Raw genomic sequence first — 22149 nt, 5'->3', positions numbered from 1 at the left:
AATGCATAAATTCAGTTATAACAATCCAAAAATCTTTAAAATAAGGTCATATAACATATCTAATAAATAAAATAATCTAACAATTTATTGGGCTCACTCTGGTATTTATTGAGAATAGTAAAAAAAAAACATGGATTGGCCAAAACAAACACCTAATACACGTCTGGTGAATTTTCCAGAAGGATATTTCTCTAATTCTGCTGTGTTTACACTAGGACATTCTTCACTGGGCACTGGACATTTCTGATGTTGACAAGTGATGAGCTGCAGGGGCCATATTCGAATTTGCGATATTTTGCGAATATAATGATAAATATTTGTCCTATGTTCGCGAAATTCGCATATTCGCTATGCTCGTTCTTTTTATGCAAAAATTCGTAATGAAATACGCGTAGTGTGCATGCCCAATTATATCTTTCACCTAAAAGAAAGGAGGGATCAGTATCCAGTCTGGAAGTGAAGATATTCGCATAAATATTTGCACGAATTTTCATAAATAAAAAAAAAGAATATTCGTCTTTATGAATACATATCACTATATTCTAAATATTCCCAAAACTGCAAAGTGCCAAAATTTGCAGTAAAAATTAGCATTTCGAATATTCACGCTCAACACTAATGTTGACCTTTAATGGGGTACTCCGCCCCTGGCATCTTATCCCCTATCCAAAGGATAGGGGATAAGATGTTAGATCGCCACGGTCCCGCTGCTGGGGACCCCGGGGATCGCCACTGCGGCACCCCGCCATCATTACTGCACAGAGCGAGTTCGCTCTGTGCGTCATGACGGGCGATACAGGGTCCGGAGCCGCGTGACGCCATGGCTCCGTCCCTCATGACATCATGGCCCGTCCCCTTAATGCAAGTCTATGGCAGGGGGCGTGACAACCGCCACGCCCCCTCCCATAGACTTGTATTGACGGGGGAGGGCCGTGACGTCACAAGGGGCGGAGCCATGGCGTAACGATGCTCCGGCCCCTGTATCGCCCGTCATTACGTGCAGAGCGATCTTGCTCTGCGCAGTAATGATAGCAGGGTGCTGCAGCAGTGATCCCCGGAGTCCCCAGCAGCGGGACCCCGGCGATCTGACATCTTATCCCCTTTCCTTTGGATAGGGGATAAGATGTCTAGGGGCGGAGTACCCCTTTAAGGACCTAAGCACATTTATCCAATTTTACATGTCTCTGTCACATCCGGGGTAGGAATCAGTGCAGACCTGAATCTTAAAAGGGCATCCTTCAACTGGGCGAAGGTCATTACACTCGCCAAGTGCACAGGGCATCAGGGACCTCAGAAAGGCCAGATCAGTCTCACAATGGCACGAAGGTACAAAATCAGCATACAAAAGAGTAAAACCAAGGGCATTCCAGAGAGTCAGAAACAACAGGGGAGTGTAGTACATAAAATGTACAGCGCAACCAAAAAAATATGATTTATGGAGGGAATTTGAAATGAAAACCCACATTTTTTTACTTTTTTTTATGCAGCGCACTTTAAAGTAAGAATATGTTCTCTTTATTCTGTGAATCAATCCAATTCAAATGATACCCAAAAACAAACTTCAACAAATGAAGTATGTTTAACCCCTTAAGAACATAGTGTTTTTCCGTTCTTGCACTTTCATTTTTTCCTCCTTACCTTTTAAAAATCATAACCCTTTCAATTTTGCACCTAAAAATCCATATGATGGCTTATTTTTTGTGCCACCAATTCTACTTTATAATGACATCAGTCATTTTACCCAAAAATCTATGGTGAAACAAAAAAAAAAATCATTGCGGAACAAAATTTAAGAAAAACGCCTTGGGGGCTTCTGTTTCCACGCAGTACATTGTTCAGTAAAAATGACACCTTACGTTTATTCTGTAGGCCCATATGATTAAAATGATACCCTACTTATATAGGTTTGATTTTGACTTACTTCTGGAAAAAATCATAACTACATGCACGAAAATAAATAAGTTTAAAATTGTCATTTTCTGACCCCTATAACTTTTTTATATTTTTGCGTCGTGATCTGAAGTTTTTATCTGTACTATTTTTGTTTTGATCTGACTTTTTGATCGCTTTTTATTCATTTTTTATGGTATAAAAAGTGACCAAAAATATGCTATTTTGAACTTTGGAATTTTTTTGCGCATATGCCATTGACCGTGCGGCTTAATTAAGAATATATTTTTATAGTTCTGACATTTATGCATGATGTGATAACACATATTTTTGGTTTTATTTACACAGTTTTTTTTATGGGAAAAGGGGGCTGATTCAAACTTTTATTAGGGGAGGGGTTAAATCATCTTTATTAACTTTTTTTTAAACTTTTTTTTGCAATGTTATAGCACCCATAGGGGAATATAACATGCATTATACAGATTGCAGGCACTGATCAATGCATTTCCATAGCATAGCATTGATCAGTGTTATCACCACTTGACTGCTTTTGCCTGGATCTCAGGCACGGAGCAGTCATTCGGTGATCGGACGTGAAGGAGGCAGGTAAGGGACCCTCATCATGTGTCCTAGCTGATCGGGACACTGCGGTTTCACTGAGCTGCCAGGAAGCTTTCACTTTAGATGCGGCAATCAACTTTGATCGCCGCGTCTAAAGAGTTAATGTTGGACATCTGCTTGAACGGCGATGTCCGGCATTAGCCACAGGTCCTTGCTGCTGATAGCAGCTGGGACCGTGCAGGTATGGTGCAAGCTCACCATCAAGTTTTGCGACAAGGGGTTAAAATTGCCCTATTCTAAAATGTTATTATTTTTCCATTTTTTTTCCACATATGAGGGCTCATGTTTTCCACCCTATGAGGGCTCATATTTTGCACTGTAATCTGTAGTTTTTATTGGTACCACTTTTATGTACATGCAACTTTTTATAACCTTTTGTTCCTTTTTTTTGTTTTCTTGCATGTGATGTAACTTAAAATCAGCCATATTGGACTTTAGCATTTTTTTTACGGTTATGCCGTTCACTGTACGTAATTATTATAATCTACCTCTATAGTCTGCCAGAAGGAACACTATAGCAGAAGATTACGGCAGCTGCCCTGGGGCAAGGTGAGGAGACCTCTGGTCCCCATTTTGACTCATCGAACCCCTGTGATTGTACCGCAGGTGGTCTAATGATTTTCTATATGCCTCCCCTAGTACTTCATATGCCATGTTCAGTATTGATCATGGCATCTGAAGAGTAAATGGCGGGCATCACTGATGTCCATTACCGGTGAGTCTTGTGTGATGATAGCAGCCAGGATCCGTGGTCTATAAAGCATTTGCAGGTCCTGTGCTCACTTCACAGTCCAGACGGGGCTCATGATGGGCAGGGCAGCCAGGGTGTACAGATATGTCCTGTGTCGTTAATAGGTTAAGTGGTTAAGAAGTTGAATTGTTTGCAAATGATATACAGAAAGCTACATTGTAGCATGCTTAATGCCAATATTGACCACCCAGACAAACAGCAAAAATTGAAAGCATTCATCCTTCTCATAAAACATAAAGATGTCTTAAAATATTCCTTTATTTGAAGAAGCATATGGATATATTTTAGGCATGCCATCAGTGTTTCATTGTATTCACTGTGTACTTGTTATTTATAATGTCGTTAAAATGTATTTACCACTCTTGGGAGAATTTTTCAATACCTATATTTAATAGTAAAAGTTCTGGAGTCATGATATAATGTGTACCTGTTAATAAGTGCAACAGTTCATCCAGATCCTTCCCCAATTTAATTAGCTGAGGACAAGATTTTTACTATATGTTTATAAGTAGCTGGAGGAGAGAGGAGTGGAAGAACCAAACAGCACGACAAGAGAAATCCAACATTGTTTCGCACAGGTATGAACCTTTAAAATTTACCTAGTTGTGGAACTGAAATTACAATGTCTATAATTAACTACATTTACTAAAAAAGTCAAGGAGCGATTCCCACACACACACACACACACACATACATATATATATATATATATATATATATATATATATATATGTTCAGCACTTAGTACTCAACTTGAAATTTGAACCTTGAGGTCGTATGACCGAACTGAACAACAAACAAAGTTTAAGCTTGAATTTTAACATCATATAAGAACATAGAAGAAGAAGAACATAAAGACTTCTTTTGTTTTGTTTATTTTCTTTGTTATTAGTACTTAACTCTGATAACTTTACTGTTCTATCTAAAAAAAACAATAAAAATATTCACCACATGGACTCCACAAGACCTCCGAAGGTGACCTGTGGTATCGAAAACCAAGACCTCAACAGCAGATACCTTAAGTCCTAAGTAGGGTGGGCCTAAGTCCTAAGATGGGCCTTTATTTATCTTTAGACTAAGAGTGCATTCACACCACAATTTCTTCACACAGTCGCCACTGCCGTATCACCGCCTGACACGTGCCGCATCTCATTCATTTGAATGACACGACTGGAGTCAGATAGTGACTCCGGATGGCAAATTTCACTGCATCAGTTTCATCGCCAGACTTAAAACTATGGCATACCACTATTTACCGTCCAGCAAAAAACAGGATGCAGTGAAAAAATAAATATCTATCTGACTCTGGTTGGCTCAATCAAATGAATGAGACGCAGCACAGCGGAGATACAGCAGAGGCCGGTTTTAAAAACTTCCCAGTCGGGAAATTTCAATGAATGAGATGTAACATGTGTCAAGCGGGGATACGGCAGCGGCAACTGTATGAAGAAATTGTGGTGTGAATGCACCCTTAGAAAGAGGTTTTTCCAGCACATTCGGAAAAATACTAATAGGGAATTGGTATACTTAGTCTGCAGCAAAATAGTTGACATGTGCTTGTGCATCTTTCAATAAACTTTTACAAAAAATTTGATATTAATTGTAAGTCCTGCAAAAAACTATATATGCTTAGAAATCAACTGAGTCAATCCATGGAAATCAATGGGCCTGACACAGGTATGCTATAATATATATCAGTAAACTGTTCTGCTACTTTGCTAATGTATGCTAGAACATGCACCTCAGTGATGTATGAGATTGTATGAAAATCTTACTGTGTGAAAATAAACCTGCATCACCAATGGCATACCTACAGGGACAAGCACAGACATTTTGGGGGCAGGGGCTGAAGTGAAGAAAAAGGCACTTCTCATAATTATCTATTTAAATACCCACATAATGATGCCCCACTGCCCAGCACTGCTCAGTAACCTCCAGTAAGTTACTGCCCCAGTAAGTAATGGCAATGCATCGCATCATCGCTCACCAGGGGAGCACACAGGATTTTATTATAGATTGGGTTTAAAAGCATAAAATACCGTAATACCTCCACACTAGAACAACGCACTACTACTGCAGTGACTAAATCATACCATCATACTGTTAGGAAATAAAAAACACTATACACAAACCAAAATTTCTAATAATATCACTATACACAGCTCAATATCACCAACAACTGTAACGCCGAGCGCTCCGGTCCCCGCTCCTGGACCGGAGCGCTTACGGTGTGTGTCCCCGGGCAGTGCTCCGGCGTCTCAGCGTGTGCGCCCCCGCTCTCTTGGGCCCGGGACTCTTAGATCTAAAGGGCCAGTGCACCGGTGATTGGTGCCTGGTCCAATGTGGTTGATTAAGGGTTAAGGTTTGTGAGAGACAGTGCTGCTTGGACTTAATTAGGCCTCACCTGTGCACTGCCTATAAGTACCATCTCCTCCCACAGCCTCCTGTCGGATCCTTGTTGCCTTGTGCCTGAGAGAAAGCGTTCTTTGTTCCTGTGTTACCCTGCCTGTTGCCGAACCTGTTGCTACTGACTACCGCCTGTGAACCGTTGCTGCCTGCCCTGACCATTTGCTTCATCCGACTACGCCTTTGCCTGATCCTCTTGTACCTTGCCTTATCTCAGCAGCCAGAGAGGTTGAGTCGCTACTGGGAGGAACGACCTGGGGTTGACCTGCCGCAGCAAGTCCATCCCGCTCTGGCTCTGGTTAAAACCAGTAACTCCTTAGACTCTGTTCCCCTGGTACGGCCCACGTCATCACCTCTCTGGCACCACCAGCCTCCGCTACCTGCTACCAGCCCAGATCCTGACAATAACACCCACTATACAAAGGATAAATAACTGCGTGATCATTTACACCGACCACAAGAATCTTTCTTTCCTCCAAACTGCACAGAGACTCAATCCGCGCCAAGCCCGTTGGTCATTATTCTTTGCCCGTTTTAACTACTTGATTCATTTCAGACCTGCAAGCAAGAACGTCCGTGCAGATGCTCTTTCCCGTTCCTCTGATGCCGCTGGGGTTGAAGTCTCTCCACAACACATCATCCCACCAGAATGCCTGGTTACCGTGGCTCCTGCGGATCTGCGTAGTCTTCCTCCCGGGAAGACTTCTGTCTCCCCCCGTCTCCGTTTGAAAGTGCTTAAATGGGGACATTCTTCCTTTGGTTGCTGGCCATCCAGGAGTCCGTAAAACTTCTCAGCTGTTCTCCAGAAGATACTGGTGGCCTTCCTTGGAGAAAGATGGGGCTGACTTCGTCCAGGCTTGCTCAGTCTGTGCTTGAGACAAGACCCCACGCCAAAGGCCTGCAGGGTTGCTTCAACCTCTCCCAGTTCCAGAGTCTCTGTGGTCCCATATCGCCATGGATTTTATTACTGACCTGCCTCCATCCCACTGCAAGACCGTAATCTGGGTGGTTGTGGACAGCTTCTCTAAAATGGCACTTTTTGTTCCATTACAGTCTCATCCTTCTGCACCCCTGTTGGCTAAGCAATTCTTTTGCCATATCTTCCGCTTGCATGGACTTCCATCTCATATTGTGTACGATAGAGGGGTACAATTCGTTTCCAAATTCTGGAGAGCCCTCTGCGGACAACTAAGAATCAAATTGGACTTCTCTTCGTCATACCACCCTCAATCCAACAGACAAGTGGAACGTGTGAACCAAATCCTGGGAGACTATCTCCGTCACTTTGTCTCCTCTCGTCATGACGACTGGGTCGACCTTCTTCTGTGAGCAGAATTCTCGTATAATCATAAGGAATCATCTGCTTCCAATAAATCTCCTTTCTATGTGGTCTACAGGCGTCACCCCTTGCCAACCTTGCCTTTGTCTTCCTCTTCCAGAGTGCCTGCGGTAGATGAGCTTGTCCAGGACTTTGCCACCATCTGGCACGAGTCGCGTCTTTCTCTTCTACAGGCCTCCTCCCGCATGAAGACCCCGGCAGATAAGAGACGTCGGGCTCCACCAGTTTTCCCCCCCAGGGACAAAGTGTGGCTCTCCTCTAAGTATATTCGCTTCAGAGTCCCTAGCTATAAATTGGGACCTCGCTTTTTGGGACCTTTCAAGATAAAGAAGAGGATTAATCCGGTTTGTTACCAGCTCCATCTTCCCTCCTCCCTAAGGATTCCAAATAGCTTCCATGTCTCCCTTCTCAAGCCGGCGGTCTTTTATCGCTTCTCCCCCAAGGATGTCATCCCTACCCCAGTATCTGGCACCTCTGACATTTTCTCTGTCAAGGAGATTTTGGCGACCAAAGTGGTCAGGGGGAGAAGGTTTTTTTTGGTAGACTGGGAGGGCTGTGGTCCTGAGGAGAGATCTTGGGAGCCGGAGGAGAACATCTTGGACCGCAGCCTCATCCTCAGGTTCCTAGGTACCAAGAAGAGGGGTAGACCAAAGGGGGGGTACTGTAACGCCGAGCGCTCCGGTCCCCGCCTACGGCGTGTGTCCCCAGGCAGCGATCCGGCGTCTCAGCGTGTGCGCCCCCGCTCTCTTGGGCCCGGGACTCTTAGATCTAAAGGGCCAGTGCACCGGTGATTGGTGCCTGGTCCAATGTGGTTGATTAAGGGTTAAGGTTTGTGAGAGACAGTGCTGCTTGGACTTAATTAGGCCTCACCTGTGCACTGCCTATAAGTACCATCTCCTCCCACAGCCTCATGCCGGATCTTTGTTGCCTTGTGCCTGAGAGAAAGCGTTCTTTGTTCCTGTGTTACCCTGCCTGTTGCCGAACCCGTTGATACTGACTACCGCCTGTGAACCGTTGCTGCCTGCCCTGACCATTTGCTTCATCCAACTACGCCTTTGTCTGATCCTCTTGTACCTTGCCTTATCTCAGCAGCCAGAGAGGTTGAGTCGCTACTGGGAGGAATGACCTGGGGTTGACCTGCCGCAGCAAGTCCATCCCGCTTTGCAGCGGGCTCTGGTGAAAACCAGTAACTCCTAAGACTCCGTTCCCCTGGTACGGCCCACGTCATCACCTCTCTGGCACAGTGGATCCACCACCAGCCTCCGCTACCTGCTACCAGCCCAGATCCTGACAATAACACCCACTATACAAGGGATAAATAACTGTGCCAAACCATGACCGCTGACATTGCTACAACATAGTAACTGGATAATACCACCACACCAATACAGAATAAGTGCCACTAGATACAGAGCAATACCACAAATAACACAACCATACAAGAGACAAATAGCTTACCACTTTGACCACTTCCATTACACCACATAGTGATAGGATAATACCTCCATACTTATACTGAATAAAACACACTGTACACTGACCAATATCACCCCATTCAGTGACCATATAGATGTGACCCCGCCTGTACACATGCCTGTGACCTTAGCTCTACAAAGGGTAATAAAGTGTAATAAATAACACCTTTACTGATAAAAGAAAGTCTAATGTACCTTCCCTCTGATCCCATGCTGATGCTGGGCCCACTGCATCCTCCAGTCAGGGCTCTGTCACCCGGAGGAGCTTAGGACCATCTCCTGCAGGCTGCACGTGATGAACTTATGCCATCACACATGGCCTGAAGCATAAGCCTGAACCGCTGTGTTACAGTACAGTACCAATGCAGGAAGTCCTGTTACAGCCGGACTTCCTGCTCCTGTACAATACTGGAGCTGAATTGGAATGGCTGGTAGAAGCTGATGGGAGCACTCCAGCACCAGGAGAGTTAACCCCAGACTGTCCCTGACAATCAGTACTCACAGGCTCGCTTACTGAATCAGAGGGCCCCAAGGCCTTGGAGGGGGTCGGCACCTCTTCAGCCAGTCTGCCCCTGCATCGCTGACATCACTGACATTGTACCAGTCATCTGCCGACACTGGAGCTGGCACTGAGGACTCTGTGACCCGGGCGAAGGCCTGTAGCCTCTCCGCCACGCCAGACACCTCTGCATACAAGATGGTGCCGGCACATCATATGGTCCGGACCCGCTGCCTCCTTACACTTAAAGCACTTTGTTGCGGCTTTTGTACCCGCTCATAGTGATCCCCGGCACTGCAGACAGGTACACCAAGAGGATGGAGGGCACCAAGGGTGGTTAGGAAACAGATGCCCAGAATAACAAGAGGCTACCGAGCGGAGCTCCAGGACCATGCGACCGCTCACATGCCGTGCTAAGCCTCACCCCCTTACATATATACATAACCCATAACTGCCTGCAGACCTCTATGGTGCCATACACAACAGGTGATTACACTGCTGAGGAATCAAGAGCTGTACATATATCCATTACCCATAAATGCCTGCAGACCTCTTTGGTGCCATAGAGGACAGGTGAGGACATTGCACAGAGGAGCCAGGAGATGCAGGATTCACCTAGTGCTACCCCATTGGGCCAGGCTGTCAGAGCTATCAGACCCCCTGTCTGAGAAGGGGGGAACTCACTCCAACTGAATTGACAGCCTGCAGTGTAGGTCAGGCAGGGGGAGAAATGTACATTGCTTTCTTTCTCTATTTTTGTTCCAAAACAGCACTAAAAATAATTGAAACACATCCTGCCAAAAACAAGCCACCATACAGCTACATATGGGGGAAAAAATGATGCTGCTTTAACTGGAGCAAGACAAAAGTGATTTTTTTTTCATAAGAAATAAAAAAGTATAATTACCCAATACATGTACCCAAAAATGGTTCCTACCAAATCTGCAACTTATCCATAAAAGGTCTCAAACAGCCAAACAAATGATGGAAAAAAAAAGTTATGAATGCTGGAATTTTTCTTTACCCATTTTAAAGTTAAAATTAGTTCTAGGGGTTAAATAGACTAAATTAATCTGATTTATGTGCAAACTATATAAATATATATATATATATATATATATATATATATATATATATATATTACATATATTTAGAATCCACAATAAAAAAGGGACATTTTCAGGAGAGTTATTTTAATTTTAATGCAACTCTTAAGAGGTTAAAGGTAAAATGTGCATTTGAGAAGTTGCGAATATGTATCATCAACCATATTGGATTTGACATTTCCAGAACACATATTACAAACACCGACACAATTTGCACATATGTATGTGTCGCTTTCATTGTAGTATTCAGCAGCAATAAACTATTGGCATTACTTCTTGAGTGGAAACAGTATCGGTTAGACTATACCACCAATAGGGATATCCTTTGGCAAAGTTATTTTATTATATTGCCAAAATAATTTTAGGTTTTTAAGAAGTATATAGCAAGAATCTATGGCATCATGTACTCATTTTGTTATCTTGGGTTTTTGCCTTTCTGGAACACTTAAAGCCAATTAATTATGTGAAATATGAACACTTGGATGGAAAGTTCGAACAGGGACCTATTGCTCTATTAGCTATAATAAATCTTTTTCCAATGTTATTCCATTAAAATCACTGGTCCTTGTTCATTTTTTAGAAATAAAAGAATTAAAATCTGTCTTTTGAGCATGCCATACCAAGTTGCATCCAAGAAAATATTTCACATGATCTCTGTTGGTGATATGTGCTTATTTAGTTGTGTTATTATAGCACTAATATATTCTACATCACTGTGCACAGGTTGTCCCCATTCACATCAGTCCCTGTCACTAATAGGGCTTACATTTTATTTTCTCACGTTTTTAACAGCCAGATAACTTTTTACGTTTTTTTTGCGAATAGGACAAAACCCAGCCAAATGGCAAGCAGATGTCATCTTTGATCAGATTTGAACCCTGGACCTCTGTACTGGAAGACAATAGTGGTAACCATTGAGTCAATGTGTGGCCCCAAACTGTGGCTGACATACAGGTATTACATAGCTGCTTTGGGGTCCCTGGAGAGAGGGTGTCCATTCCAGGTTGGTCTCATCCCCATTTTGACGGAGTTAACCCACTAATACAAGTTTTTCCCATTACTCAGGGCAGATAATCAAGTTGGTAAAGAAGATGTCTGACTGCTTGGAATCCCCTAGATCTCCAGAATGAGAAACAGATTTTCCCCTGAGAGTCTCTCATAAAGGGGTACTCCGCCCCTAGACATCTTATCCCCTATCCAAAGACATGAATGGAGGGGGCATGGCGTGATGTCATGACCAGGGCCGCCCAAAGCCTGCGTTCTGAACACAGGGGTGCCGGCCTGAAGATTGCGGGGGGTTTGAGCGGACAGCCTATCCCCTCATGCCACCCCCCCCCCCCCCCCCGATATGAAATTGTGCAATAAAGGCACAATACTTCACAGTTTCTAGAATGAAGATGGTAATGTCCTACAACCAACAAAATGTCCCTAAGATAACTTGCAACAGAACACTTCATAGACCTGGTGCAGTCATGGCTTAGAGTGAATACATTGGGAAACCTGCTCCAGCCTTAACAAAGCCCGTCTGAACCCCATTTGTGCCTCCATCATGGAAGTGATTATATTTATTCAAGTAGACTACAATCCTCATTATTTAGTAACCCCATTAGGCCTATGAACTGCACAAAATCACTGGGCTGCTGCAGTTGTACACTGTATATAATACAGTTAACATTCAATGTATGACTTCTTAAGATTTTATATGAAAATAATAATAATACTCTAATAACATTACTCTTCTTTTTCCGTCCTGCTAGCTTTTCATATTGCTCTATTACATAGTCTTAGCTACACTAGGTTGGATGTTTTTCATTCCCAGATCGTTACATACATCTACCTGTTTTCTCATTGTTATATCCTTATTTAGAGGATATGAGTATTTTGCTTTCTCTTGTCTGTTTCATAAATTATGGAAATCATTTTTTATGCCACATTACTATACATAATAAAGCATATATTTTGACAATGTAATTACAAGTCTTCCAATACCTGGTCATTTAGAAGAAGAAAAAAAAAGATTGGCTATGAATTCAGTGTATCTAGGCTTGCGACAAATCAGATTGTCAATAAGAATACCAAACATCGTACAAAGCCAGAAGTTGTCCACAACCCACCCATCCTAGTACTCACCATTATTGCAGCGATTCCCAACACAGCACATGCCATCTCTATGGCAGCGTTTCTTCTTTCTTCGACAGACCATGCAAGAGGAGGGAGCCTGGTGAGGACTGTAGCAATATCTTCCAACCTCACATTCTTTATCACTAACACAAGGATAGGCCTGAAAGAAATCCACAAAAAAATGCTAAGTAGATATTTATTATTAATAATAATAATAATAATAAAAAGACTATGGCCTCCAGAGAAGGTGTGGGGCTCTAACTTTATAACATACGTAAACATTGTTGATCTCACATTTTTATTGTTGCATGTCCATAGACAGGACACGTAGGATGTATCTGTAGTGATCTTCATATGTATACCAGCTATAAAGAACTGTCCATAAGAAAAATCCTTGTAAACAGTCCCTCTCCCTAACCCAGCTGTGAATCCCAGGATATACACAGTATATACAAGTCATTATAAGCAATGAATGTAAATTCCTAAACAATGAAAATATCGCCTGAAACCATAGAAACCCTTTAATACTAATTCATAACAAAGTGATTTTAAGTAGAAACGTGAAACAAAATTTAGATAAATAGGTCACACTCGGCATGACTCTAAACGCCACATTTCTCAATGTATTTACCAAAGAAAACTGGCGTAAATACACTGATAAATCTCCATAGTGTATATTTTCAGAAAGACGTATAAATGTACTATGTCACTATTATTACAATTTATCCAGCTTGCTATCATTGCTGCTAGTTAAAAAGCGATTTCACTAAGCTAACAGGAACAGAGGGTATTTATTACTACAGTAGTGATCAAATGCTCCAAATCCTTTGCTCTGCAGCTTTCTCCTCCAGTTTCTTTTATGTTTTACAGAGAATAATAATTTTCTATAGTTTTTGTTGGCTTCTCAAGGTTGTACATTACATTAGTAAAAGTGTCTCTGTTTGCCAAGGAACCTAACTCCTGTGCCAGTTTGGCTGGGAAGTATCAGGACTAACATTAAAGTATATTGGGCTGTAAAAGCTGAGAAGAGGTGCCAATTGGGCACAGTAGAGGCAGACATTCATTAGTTCCTGTACTTGTCTACATTAGGTCTGTAAGATTGATTTCACCTTAACTCTGTACAAATGTGTTAGTGTTACCTGGTTTTCATTTTTTTTACATTGTGGCCTTTCAAAGTGCTACGGTTGTGTACTCAAAATTTCTGCATCATGGGAGCAGTTGGAAATGTTTCTGAAAATTAGTGCACGTAACGTAAATGCAATGTGCAGTCGTAGAAAGTGTTATATCTTATACGAGGAAGGTCGAATGACCATAACACATAATTGACTTCACATGAATCTCTTACATAATTCTAACAGCCTTAAATGGGCACTGTCATTATTAAAATTATTATACCAAATTCTGTGCTTTTGAGCAGACGGAATGCGGTCTGGACCAGAAGGGAGACCCCTAGTGGCCAGATTTATAAGGTCATAAAAGTGACCTAAAAATAAAAAAAAATTCCAGGGGGTAAATTAAAAAATCTTATTTATTTTACCTGCTGTATCATATGGAAAAAAATGTTTTAATGACAGTGCCCATTTAAGCTACGTACAGTCAAAGTACGGAACACATCAGCGATTGGCTGAGCTACAGTATGACACATTAGGTCCTGGTGCCTCCAGAGATGACATTCAAGCTACAGCTCAGGAAGATGATTGGTGCCGGAGACCGCAGAAGGACACCAGAGACACCGCAGGAGCATTGGTGGTAAGTAGATGTATATTTGTTTATATCCCACAAAACGGCCATAATTATATACATATAAAAAAAACTCTCGACAGAGATATCCTTTAATGCAGAGTAAAAATTGTAGTAAAGGTCCAGACAGATATGTCCTTAAGGCTTTAGATGCTTTACTGTCACATCTAAATTAGTACAAAGATTACAGGACAAATAGAAAGTGATGCATTAGAAATACACACAAAACATATTGCCATAGCTATGGTTTAATAGGGTTACATGTTCCACTGATGAATGGCTGGGGGAAAACATTTTAAATCTGCAAAGAACAATAGCAACACGGTATTGATCACAGCATCTGAAGGGTTATTGGCAGGCATCAGCATGATCGCTCATAGCAGCTTGGACTCCCCATGCATAAAGTGGCCAAAGCTCCTGTGCTTACTTCATGAACAGGATGTTAATGTACATCCTGGTGCATTAGGTACCAGGGCACCAGGACATGCATTTAAAGGGTTAAGCTTCATGTTCTTATAAACATATACCTGTTGCTTTACATATTACTTGCAGTTGGGTGCAGATTCATCACTACAGCTGTAAACGGTTACAGAGTGATGTGGTTATGTAGTAAAGGAAGATGGGTGTCAAGAAACCTTAAGAAAGTGTTAAGGAATGGCTAAGACTTTGCATGTCTTCTTGTATTCATCTCATTTTCTGGACATGATTGGCTAGGACAGTAAGGAGATGCACTTAAATGATGTCAGATTGCCTAAACATTGTTAGGATATAGGTATTTAGCAATGAGAAAATGTGCCTGCAACATATGGAAACTATTCCATCTATAATCTATGACAATACATAAAGTAAAACTTTAAATAAGCTCTGATTCTCCAGCTTTACTAACATAGAACTGTATATGAAAAAGAAGATCCTGACCTGCATCCAATTATTCACCTAAAGGATCCTAAAGCATTGTGCGCTTACAATCGTATCTAGAACCCACTGATCACAATGGCATGGACTCCACATATGGTGAAGAAGATTTATTTTATGTAATGTTATTAAAAAGCCGAGTAGCAAAAACTATATCACCATGAAAGACAGTGGTCTGTCAGTTTCTGAGCTTAAAGGGGTCCTCCAGTCAAATGAGTAATCCAAGTGCATGTGCATTGCTGCATTTGCAATTCCTACATTCTCACCTTTTAAAATATCCTATATTGACAGTTCATCAGGATCTCTACTGAATCTGTATGTACCATGCCACGGAAGAAGCCATAGTGGAGAAATGTTGGGTGACGGGGGTCTGGTCATCTTGTGTCCACTTGGTAGTTATTCTATGTTTAACACTGTGTTGTCACTTTGCTCTCTGATCCGGGTAACTACTTCTGTTTTCACGCTGCATGCTACTTGTTACTCATTTTTATTCTATTTTCCCTTGATTCCTCTTTTGGTTTCACACACTTTACCTTTGTTGCATTTGGGCTTTCTTAGGTGGTTGCTATGCATATTTTTTTAGTACTATTTGGCACAGTGTCTATTTTATCAGAGCATTGAGTATTGCACGGAACCCCGGTTCTGGCTCTGTACCACAGAGTTGTATCTCTGTCATCATGACATATTTAAGAGTCTTTTAAGTGTTTCAAATGTATGTGTGAATTTTGCATTCATGTATTAATAAAGAAAACCTTTTTATGATTTGATCTATATATGCTTCTTTTTTGTGTAAATAATTGTGGTTTTGGCGTAGGATCTTTACTGCTTTGGAGACTTTAGTTTATTTATACATACAGGATCAGCCAATTACTGGTTGGTGCAGACAGAGTTGCAGCCAGTGATTGGCTGAGAGGATTGTCACTACTGATATAACTAGATGGCTACTTAAAAAAAAAAAAAAAAAGTTTGGAAGCCCTATTTAGCTCTTTTTACACCTGAAATTTCAAATAGAATTTTTAGACACAACAGACAAGCAAGAAATTATTGAACCACTTTGATGTCACACACTTCTTGACTGTATTATAAGAAAATACTAAGATATAAAAGTAAAGTGTGCAAATATTAGCTGTGACATGCCCCCAGGTTCTGTGACAGTGTGGCAAGGGAAGGGTGTATTTCCCTAGCTAACCCTGGATAAATCTCCACCTGTGGCCTAATTAATGAGGTAGCAGAAAGGGGAAGTATGGAAGTCAAACAGAATAGTCTAGGCTCTCCCTAGAAGACAGCAAGCTGGCTGTAGGGGAGAGGCAGGGGTCCTGCTGAGGTACACACAGCCCGAGCTGTGAGTGACCCGAAGAAGTGACGTGGACGAGACACACAGTATGACGTTGCAAATGGTGTGTTTGAACAGTGGCCGGGAAAAGCCCACCAGTTGATAGACAGGGCATGCTGGATTGTTTAGTTAGTGACTGGACGGTCTAGGGTTTTGTTTTGTTCTAGTGGTATGTTTTTCTTCATCCTGCAACCTGTTTAATAAAGCTGGTGAGGGGCTGAACTTGCATAGAGAACTGTTGTTTGTCTGCTGATTGAAGTGGAAATGTGTCCTGTCGCGGTGTCAAGGACAATCCTGGAGCTATCCCCATGGAGAAATCCTTACAGTTCCTAAAAGCAAACATATGGTGAAAGAGTGTCCTTTTGGCATATGTTCGTGAAAAAAAATGTAGTTTGGTGTTTTTAGTTGCCTTTGTAGGTAATACATTAAGATAAGGGAAATTTAGGTTCACTGATCCTAGTGTTAGTTATGCCAGTTTTGTGTAAACACTTTCACTTTTTTCTCCCTTTTTATATTCTAAAATGCTATCTTGTTAATTTTATCTGCTAGCAATTTTTCATAATCTACAAATGTAAAAGTACCTTATATACATTAAAGGGGTTATCTACCATAAGGTAATTTTAGTACATACCTGCCAGGCAGTAATGGACATGCTTAGGAAGGATTTGCACTTGTCTTGGGGCTAAATGGCTATGTCGTGAGATTACCATAACACTGTGGCTAGCTTTTTGTGAACTGGTATTTACTGTTTGAGTTTTCTTCTTTACCTAGAAAATCAAATAATTCAAATTTCCTCCCTCCCACACATCAGCCACCCCATCCATTGAAACATAAATGAGCTGCATCCATTCAAAAGACCTGTGGTTTTCAATCAGAGGGCCTACAGCTGTTGCATTAGTTGCAGATTGATCTCTCTCCCACCAAGCGATTGCTTCACCCATTGAAGCAGAATGGCTCCCTGTCATCAGCTGACTAGTGAGTCAGGTCTTGGCCGCATTGCAACCTGGGAAAAATCTGAGACAACACTCATTTTGTATGCTGTTAAAAATAAATATTGGGGTGAAAATCACAGAAGAATTGTGAAAAAACCATCACAAACAGGTACAGACACTATATTACGAACTACACTAACTTTACAGCCCCTGTAGCATAGTCAAATAAATAAAAATTTCTGGAATACCCCTTTAATCATGTTTATATGCTGTATATTTAAATACACTATACAATTTAGCCTCAATGTGAAAATAAAATTGTTCCAAAGAATTTATTTAGTAAAGATAATGTGGCCTTTGACATTGGCCTTTGACATTGACACAACTAGCGATGGAGAGAGAAAGATGACCCGGTCCGCTTTTCATCTACCTACCTACAGTATACCTCAGGAACTGGTCACAGCAGGAACAGTTGAAAGCTTCAAAAAAAGGGTTTAATACTGTGGTGAGGGTGGGATGATTTTGTTACCCTAGGGGCAGATGGCATTAACCCCTTGTATTTGTGATGCCACAGTGTGGTTTAACCTCTGCACCACCCGAAGGTATACCGCTAGATCCTGGGCTAGGCATGGGGCAAATAATGGCTCTGACGCCAAGTTACAGAACAACGGCAGCTTTAATGAGGTAGACAGGTGTAATAGCCTTGACAGCTCGGTTAGGCCCAAGGATGTGACCAGTGACTTCAGAGACTCTAGGTCTCGCTGGGACTTATAGTAGATTTGGACAATTTGTTGCAGGCCCACACTGAGTTGAAACAGACTGATCTTGACTGACTTGACTAGACTGACTTCACAGACTTCATCCCGTATGTAGCTTACCAGGTTTTGACGTTCACCTGTGGGGTAGCGGATTTGCGGCTGCATGGTAGTCTTTAGGCCTCCTCAGGTCCAGACACTCTCTTTCAGGACTTGACCTTGCTGCACTCAGTAGAGAACTAATCTCAAGAGACTGAACTAGCTCCTCCCAGGGTTTTTATGGAGGGGACTCAGGAAGGGCCCCATAGGTCACTCTGTAGGTCACATGGTCACTGGTACCTTCCTTGGTTACAACACATGACAACAGTATTTAAAGGCACATAACAATATATACACATTATATTAAATGGCATAGATGCTTATTAACTATTTAGGGGACATAGATTAACCCCTTAAGGACGCAGGGTTTTTCAGTTTTTGCACTTTCGTTTTTTCCTCCTTACCTTTTAAAAATCATAACCCTTTCAATTTTCCACCTAAAAATCCATATTATGGCTTATTTTTTGCATCACCAATTCTACTTTGCAGGAACATTAGTCATTTTACCCAAAAATTCACGTCTAAATGGAAAAAAAATCATTGTGCGACAAAATCGAAGAAAAAACGCCATTGTGTAAATTTGGGGGCTTCCGTTTCTACGCAGTGCATATTTTGGTAAAAATTACACCTTATCATTATTATGTAGGTCCATACAGTTAAAATGATACCCTATTTATATAGGTTTCATTTTGTCTTACTTCTGGAAAAAATCATAACTACATGGAGGAAAATGTATACGTTTAAAAATTTCCTCTTCTGACCCCTATAACTTTTTTATTTTTCCATGTACAGGATGGTATGAGGACTCATTTTTTGCGCCGTGATCTGAAGTTTTTATCGGTACCATTTTTGTTTTGATCGGACTTTTTGATCACTTTTTATGAATTTTTTAATGGTATAAAAAGTGACCAAAAATACGCTTTTTTGGACTTTAGAATTTTTTTTATGTGTACGCCATTTACCGTGCGGTTTAATTAATGATATATTTTTATAGTTCGGACATTTACGCTCGCGGCTATTCCACATATGTTTATTTTTATTTTTATTTACACTGTTTTATTTTTTTATGGGAAAAGGGGGGTGATTCAAACTTTTATTAGGGAAGGGGTTAAATGATCTTTATTAACACTTTTTTTTTTAACTTTTTTTTGCAGTGTTATAGGTCCCATAGGGACCTATAACACTGCACACACTGTGATCAGTGTTATCGGCGCTTGACTGCTCCTGCCTGGATCTCAGGCATGGAGCAGTCATTCGTCGATCGGACACCGAGGAGGCAGGTAAGGGCCCTCCTGGTGTCCTGTAAGCTGTTCGGGACGCCGCGATTTCAGTCGGGTCACTTTCACTTCAGACGCGGCGGTCAGCTTTGATCGCCGCGTCTGAAGGGTTAATACAGGGCATCACCGCGATCGGTGATGTCCTGTATTAGCCGTGGGTCCTGGCCGTTGATAGCCACCGGGACCGACCTGATATGCCGCAGGGACACCGCGTGAACCCGCGGCATATCGCGGGAGCCGGCAGAGGACGTACATATATGTCTTTCGTCGTTAAGGGGTTAAAGGGGGGCCCAGAGGTCACTGAAATAGTGTCCACCTGACAGGGCAGCAATGGTACAGGAGTGGAACTCCTGTACTGGGCCACCACAATACATTCCAAGAACAATATCACATTAATGTTTATGAAAAAATATCACATCCCTTCCCCTTTATCCCTACCCTTCAACTCTTTGTCTGAACTTGATGGACGTAAGTCTTTTTTCAACCGTACTAACTATATAACTATGTACTCCTCATCCAGTGAAGATGAACTCCCTAGAAAGTGCCCCAGGACAACATGTGAGTTGAGGAAACGCCAGAGATAAGAGATCCCATAGGGACTTCACTCCTTGTGATTTATGGGCTTTCTGATTTCATAGGCATTGCAATAATCCCTTTTAAGACTGAAGGCCTGAGACAGATTTTTGTAAGTGAATTCAAATAGAGAAAACAGACATGGTCACATATCCACAACATGCAGCAATGGATGCCGCACAGCACCACACCAGTGTGAACAAGGTGTAAAAGCTCACTTACCATGTGCTCCCAGTCAGACTGGGAGGCTGTCAGAAAGGAAGGGGCCCTGTGCAGCTTCCTGCTAATTTATATAGGTCTGGGCTGAGGGGCAGAGTGCAGACCAAGTAAAAACAACAAAAACATCAATTAACATTTTGTTTTTTATCCCCCTCTCTTTTTTTGTTGTTTTTACTTGGTCTGCACTCGGCCCCTCCCCCTCAGCCCCACCCTATATATATTGAGCAAACCCAAGGAAGGGGCAAGAGCAGAGCACTTTGAAATAACAATATGTTGTTAGTCAAAGGTCAAGGGGGATCACAATACACAGAACAATAATAACCCCTTTCCTTGTCCAAGATGCTGCTGAACTATAAAAGGTACTTGAGAGGGGCTGAACTCTTTGTTAAGGTGCTGAAGCCATATAATACAATCCAGAAAACAAAGGTACAAATAGCTGTGTACATTGTACAGATGGTACTGTGTATTGTATACTTGTATCGTGACATGCAGATCACGTGAGAACATTTCTTCAGTTTCAGGAGGTGGTGATCAAGTACTTAATAAGTGGGAACCAAGAAATGGGAAAAATTCCTTTATTTCTTAATTTATCATAAACGTTACGTGAAAGATTGCTTCAAAGTGTGCTACAGCCATAGAGTATTACTTTCATTTAGTATTATTGACCTTATTATGCCTTGATGTACTACACACAACTTACATTATGTAAGCCCCTACATTCTTAACTAAAATACCAGCAAAACTGAAAACAAAATATTTTCTTCTCATTATATTCCTAGATGAATAGCTTAAGGTGTTTAGTTTCCAAAATAGGTTTACTTCTCGTGAGTTTTTCTTGTGCTGGTATACCAGGGGCTTGACAACTGCTACATGGCAGAATCTTCACTCCAAAAGGAAGATAGCACTTCTTCCATTCTGAGCCATACAGTGTGCTCAAGCTTCAATTTACATCCATGTACAATATCTCACATAAGTAAGTCCACCCCCACATTTTTGTAAATATTTTATTATATCTTTTCATGTGACAATGCTGAAGAAATCACACTTTGCTACAATGTCTTGTAGTGGGTGCACAGCCTGTATAACAGTGTCCCCTATCATGTGACTAAAAGCTTTAGATCGTGGGGAGGATCTGACTGCTGGGACCCCCTATGATCTCCTGTATGGGGCCCCGTCTTTCTTCAGGAATGGGGCACTTCGACCCCCGCACAAAGCAGCAGCCCTTCGGCTCTCCCATGGAGATATCTGGAGGGGTGCGTCGGCTACTGCTTCATACGGGGCATGACACTCCCCATTCCCAGGAAGAGCTGGGGCCCCATACAGGAGGGGGGTCCTGGCAGTTGGACCACCTGGGATCTAAAACTTATCCCTATCCTGCAGAAACGCAGGGGATACGTTTTGGGCATTATACTTCTCCTTTAATGCTGTGTCCTCTTAAATAGTGTTGCTCACGAATATTCGCAATGCGAATTTTATTCGCGAATATCGCATATTCGCGAATTCGCGAATATTCGCGAATATAGCACTATATATTCGTAATTACGAATATTCGTATTTTTTTTTTTTTTCACAGTACACTTCACAGTGATCATCCCTCTCTGCTTCCAGCTTGTGTGGTGTAAAGAAGGCTCTAATACTATTGTGCGTGCGAATTTTCGCATATGCGAAGATTTGCATATGTTAATTTTCGCATATGCGAATTTTCGTTTATACTAATTTTATATATGCTAATTTTCGCGTATGTTAATTTTCGCATTTGCGAATATTCGCTTATACGAAAATGAAATAAGAATATTACGAATATGCGAATATTCGCAAATATATGACGAATATTCGTCCATATATTCGCGAATATTCGCGAATTCGAATATGGCCTATGCCGCTCAACACTACTCTTAAAATGACTCAGCACACAGCCAGTAATCTCTTCAGGACACAGGGCGTATGCATACACTCTGTATCCTGAGTCCTTAAGGACGTAGGGCATACAGGTACGACTGTGGGAATTCCGGTCCCCGCCACTAGCCGGTCGGGGACCCGACAGGGATGCCTGCTGAAATCATTCAGCAGGCATCCTGGCACATCGCCCAGGGGGTTC

The 22149-nt window shown here is 41.8% G+C and overlaps 1 protein-coding gene across 1 annotated transcript in view; it reads right to left on the bottom strand.

Annotated features, from left to right (window-relative positions):
* DKK2 (dickkopf WNT signaling pathway inhibitor 2) overlaps window positions 1-22149 on the bottom strand; it is an 88347-nt gene that overhangs the window by 12255 nt on the left and 53943 nt on the right. Inside the window, exon 2 of the mRNA XM_056551794.1 lies at window positions 12218-12368. Coding sequence (XP_056407769.1) covers window positions 12218-12368 — 151 coding nt within the window. The remainder of the gene's footprint in view (window positions 1-12217; window positions 12369-22149) is intronic.

The sequence above is a fragment of the Hyla sarda genome, chromosome 1, assembly GCF_029499605.1.
Source record: "Hyla sarda isolate aHylSar1 chromosome 1, aHylSar1.hap1, whole genome shotgun sequence".
Lineage (NCBI taxonomy): Eukaryota > Metazoa > Chordata > Amphibia > Anura > Hylidae > Hyla > Hyla sarda.
The sequence above is the reverse complement of the archived record's forward strand: the minus strand, read 5'-3'. Positions and strand labels throughout refer to the sequence as shown.